At 55.0% G+C, this 3,948-nt stretch overlaps 1 protein-coding gene across 1 annotated transcript in view; it reads left to right on the top strand.

The window, feature by feature from the left end:
- The first annotated feature begins 233 nt into the window (after window positions 1-233).
- The window catches only part of PIK3IP1 (phosphoinositide-3-kinase interacting protein 1), an 11,867-nt gene continuing 8,152 nt past the window's right edge, over window positions 234-3,948 (top strand). The window contains exons 1-5 of the mRNA XM_004690923.2: window positions 234-469; window positions 1,339-1,455; window positions 1,542-1,661; window positions 3,421-3,618; window positions 3,719-3,797. Of these exons, the coding sequence (XP_004690980.1) occupies window positions 400-469; window positions 1,339-1,455; window positions 1,542-1,661; window positions 3,421-3,618; window positions 3,719-3,797 (584 nt within the window). The 5' untranslated portion in view covers window positions 234-399. The remainder of the gene's footprint in view (window positions 470-1,338; window positions 1,456-1,541; window positions 1,662-3,420; window positions 3,619-3,718; window positions 3,798-3,948) is intronic.

Genomic DNA, 3,948 nt, shown 5'->3' with positions numbered 1-3,948 from the left:
CCCTACCAATAATTACTCTTTCTGTACTCACATATACAGAAAGCGCAGGGTGGACAAGCCCTGGGGATGCGGCCAGTGCAGGTCTCAAACTGGTCTGCAGCTAAGCACAACCTGAACTTCTCTGCCTCTCTTCACTTGGCTGAGTTTCTCTCTTGGCTCAGGGTTAGTGATCTTGCTTGGCATAGGAGACTTAGGACCCAGGGGGCGCCTTTCAGTCGAAAAACATCGCTGCAGCAAGCTAGCTGGGAAGCTCCCAGTTCTAAAGAGAGGCTGTTTACCAGAAGAACATAACAAGGGCTGGTCTGACTCTAAGGCTGAGTCTGGAAGGCAGAGCTAGCGCCAAGGGGACCCCAGTAGGACACTGGTTGGTCAGCCACCTGCGAGACGAAGGAGGTGAGGATGCTGTTGGCCTGGGCGCAAACATTCCTTGTCAGCAACATGCTCCTAGCAGAAGCCTATGGATCTGGAGGTGAGATTACAATCTTTCCTTTCTGCAGCAACTTACTGAAGCAGTAAAGAGTAAAACTCCCCATTTCCCAAGCACGACTAGGTTAGGCAGGAAACAAATCTTTGGCTGGAAAGCTTTTTTTCTCCTTTCTTTGCCAGGCTTGTAGCTCCATCTTTGCCATTAAGAACAAAGGCAAATAGCCACTTTCTCTTTCTTTTTCGTTGCCTGAGGCTCTTGAGTGGGTGGTACTGGGGTGGGGGGGTTCATCTCCCCTGTTCCCTAAGTCCTGTTCTTTTCAGTGTTCCGAGCACAGGCCTGCTTTCCCTAATCTCTCTCCCCCGGCTCTCCTGCTGAGAGGACTGGGAGTTTGGAGACACATCCTGGCAGCGATGAGGCAGGTTCCCTCTCTTCTGCCTGACCTAATCAAGGCTTTTGTAGAGTGCTCTTGGGAGGGAGTGTTGCCAGTGAAGTGTGTGGTATCCGCGAGAGGGGAGCGCCAGAGTTAGTAACACACAGCCTTTACAACAGGGAGGAATCCAGGTCCGGCTGCACACTGTCATCTTCACAAAGGGAGTCGGGGTCAGGCCATCTGTGCACTGCCCTCCAAAGTGGCCACAAGTGTCACTGTCCCCACCCACTGCACTTGAGCAGTGTCCCCAGCACTGGCACTGGCTCGGGGCTTCCCCCGCACCTTCTCCGTTCTGTTCCGGTTTCACAACCACCCTTCACGGCAGGCGAGGTTTTCACGGCACGGGAGGACCAGTAGGGTTCTGTGTACCCCACGGGGCAGAATGGCCAGGGTGGGCCTGGACTCCTCTGCCCGCCATGCCCATCGCCTCGGTTCGCCACCTGCCACTCAGGCGAGTGTGAGGGTCTCCTCTTCCTTACAGACTGCTTCTGGGACAACGGCCACCTGTACCGGGCGGACCAGCCCTCTCCCGCCTTGGGCCTCCTCTGCCTCAACTGGTTGGACGCACACAGGAGCCTAGAGTCGGTCCCTGAGTCAGGTGAGTGTCCGCCCCCGGCCGTGGCGGGCGAGTGGTGGCCGCGGTCCTGGCCTCGGCCTCAGCCCCGGGCGCCTCTCTCCTCACAGGCGCCGGCAACCACAGCTACTGCCGGAACCCGGACCAGGACCCACGGGGCCCCTGGTGCTACGTCAGCGGCGAGGCTGGCGCTCCTGAGAAGCGGCCTTGCGAGGACCTGCGCTGCCCAGGTAGGCGCCCGGCGGAGCCCCGGACCGCAGCGAGACCCCGGCCCCGGGCTGTCAGGGAGCTGCGGTTACACCCGCCGCGCACGTGTGGCCGCGCGACGCCAGCGGGCCCCGCCCCGCCCCCGCGCCGTCCGATTGGCCGGGGCAGTCTCCAGGCCGAGGGGCCCAACGCCCATTGGTCGCCGCCGCCGCTTCGGAGTGAGCTCATCTTCCGCGAGCGCCTTGTAAACAACCGTGGGAGGGGAGAACCCGCCCCTCGGGCGCGCGCTTCCTGCGTGGCGCGGGGTCTTGGGGAGCGCCGGGATCCTGGCCCAGCCGGGCCCCCCTCGCCAGTCACTAGCGGGTACTGCCTGTGGGGTGTCCGCTGGTACTAGGCTGTTTGCTAACCGTCACATACCCCCCTCCCTCATCTAGGAGGAGGAAACCATTGGTGTTTGCTGAACGCGGAGTTTAGTGCCTTGTCTGGGGCAATAACATTGGCCAGATTTTTTTTTTTTTAATTATTTGTGCATACTAGAGCTGGGTGGGGTACAGGCCAGAGGTGTGTATTTGTTGTTGTTGTTTTTTCACGGAGACAATGGGGAGCAGAACAGGCAGATGTACAGGCAGGCAGATGCAGTGAAATACACTGCTGAGAGGAGCAATCAGCAAAGGAAGTTTAATACAATCAGTGTGCAATACAGAAAAGACAACATAGTTTCTAAATCAAACACCCAAAGTCACCCATACCCTAGTGGGTAAACGTCAACCCAAAAGGGACTGGCCCAAAGCAAAGCCTGAAAGCCCTCCACAATTCTAAAGCACCTTCTGGTGGGGACCCATAGAAAACGGTTAGAAATGGTCAGACAAGACTGGGAGGGAAAGAAAAAAAGTCAAGGTGAACGGTGCCGTAGTGAACCTCTATTCTCATCCACATCTGTTTTAACCAGTCCAGGACCAAGAAGAAAGTCAAAGCTTCTTCACATGTCTCTGCGCCATGTGCCTTCCTCAGGTCTCTGTCTGGCTTCCTATTCTGCGTCCTTCCTCTTCAGTCTCCTCTCCAGATTCTTCTCCCTGCTCAGCTGCACCCTCCTCTGGTGGGGCAGGGAACCTGGAACTTACCCTTTTCCTGGGGACCACCCTATTACAATCCCCCTTTTGATTTTTATTTATGGTGACACAGATTTTAGGGTGCAGTCTTAAGAGACAGGTGGTGAGATGCCCCATGTGGGCCACATCACTGGCTGGGGATTGAACTAGTGCTGCAAATAGCTTCATAGTGCTGCGCTTTAACCCCTTGTGCCACCAGGGAGGCCCAGTGACCAGATTTGAATGCAAGTTTCTGGGCCAGAGAGCAGGCTTATTATCTCTGAGGCAGAAAAACAATTCTCTGGGACTAACTGGGATAAGCTAAAGCATATAATAGTGATGGGTAAATGCATGGGATCAATAAATGTGAGCTGCCCAGAGGAGTCATGGCTTTTTTCCTGGGTGGCGGGGACCTCTGGGAGGTGACAACTGAGTTGGGCCTGGAAGATGGCAAAGATTTGAACACGGGAGCCTGGAGAGGCCCTTTCTTACTTCCCTTCACATCTCCACGACCTAGCTATGGTGCAGCTCTCTCAGGCCTGATCTTGCCCCAGTGGGGTAGGGTTTGATTTCAGTGTGTGTGTGTGGGGGGGGGCATTCTATAACTGGCTTTTTTCATGCCCCCAATCCTTGGGCCAGGTGGAATTCATGCAGGCCAGTCTTTGATAAGCATTCTTTTCCAATTTACCTCCAGAGACCACTACCCAGATCTTGCCAATCTCTCCAGAAACTGAGGTGACATCTGAAGTGCCAAAGGAAGATGAAGTGCAGATGTTTGCTCCTGCTAATGCCCTGCCTGCCCGGAGTGAGGCAGCAGCTGTGCAGCCAGTGATTGGGATCAGCCAGCATGTGCGAGTGAATTCCAAGGAGAAAAAGGACCTGGGAACCCTGGGTATGATGCCCCACCCCTGTCCTTGTGAGATTCATCAAGACACATCATTTGCTGATTGTCTGGGCTGAGGCTCATGTGACCTATCTTCTGTCCTCGGCAGGCTACGTGCTGGGCATTACCATGATGGTGATCATCATTGCCATCGGAGCCGGCATCATCCTGGGCTACACCTACAAGAGGTCAGTAGCTTCTCTTTTGTTTTCTTGAGAGGAGGGGAGGAAGGTACATGAAGTCGAATCAGGCCCCTTTGTGACATTCTTACCCTAAAAGGAAGTGTTGAAAGAAAAAAACAAGATGTAGAGACTTGGTTCTAGTCTTATTTTTTTTTTT

The sequence above is a fragment of the Condylura cristata genome, unplaced genomic scaffold, assembly GCF_000260355.1.
Source record: "Condylura cristata isolate star-nosed mole 26May11 unplaced genomic scaffold, ConCri1.0 scaffold00029, whole genome shotgun sequence".
NCBI lineage: Eukaryota > Metazoa > Chordata > Mammalia > Eulipotyphla > Talpidae > Condylura > Condylura cristata.
Note: the sequence above shows the minus strand (reverse complement) of the source record. Positions and strands in the feature narration are given on the sequence as shown.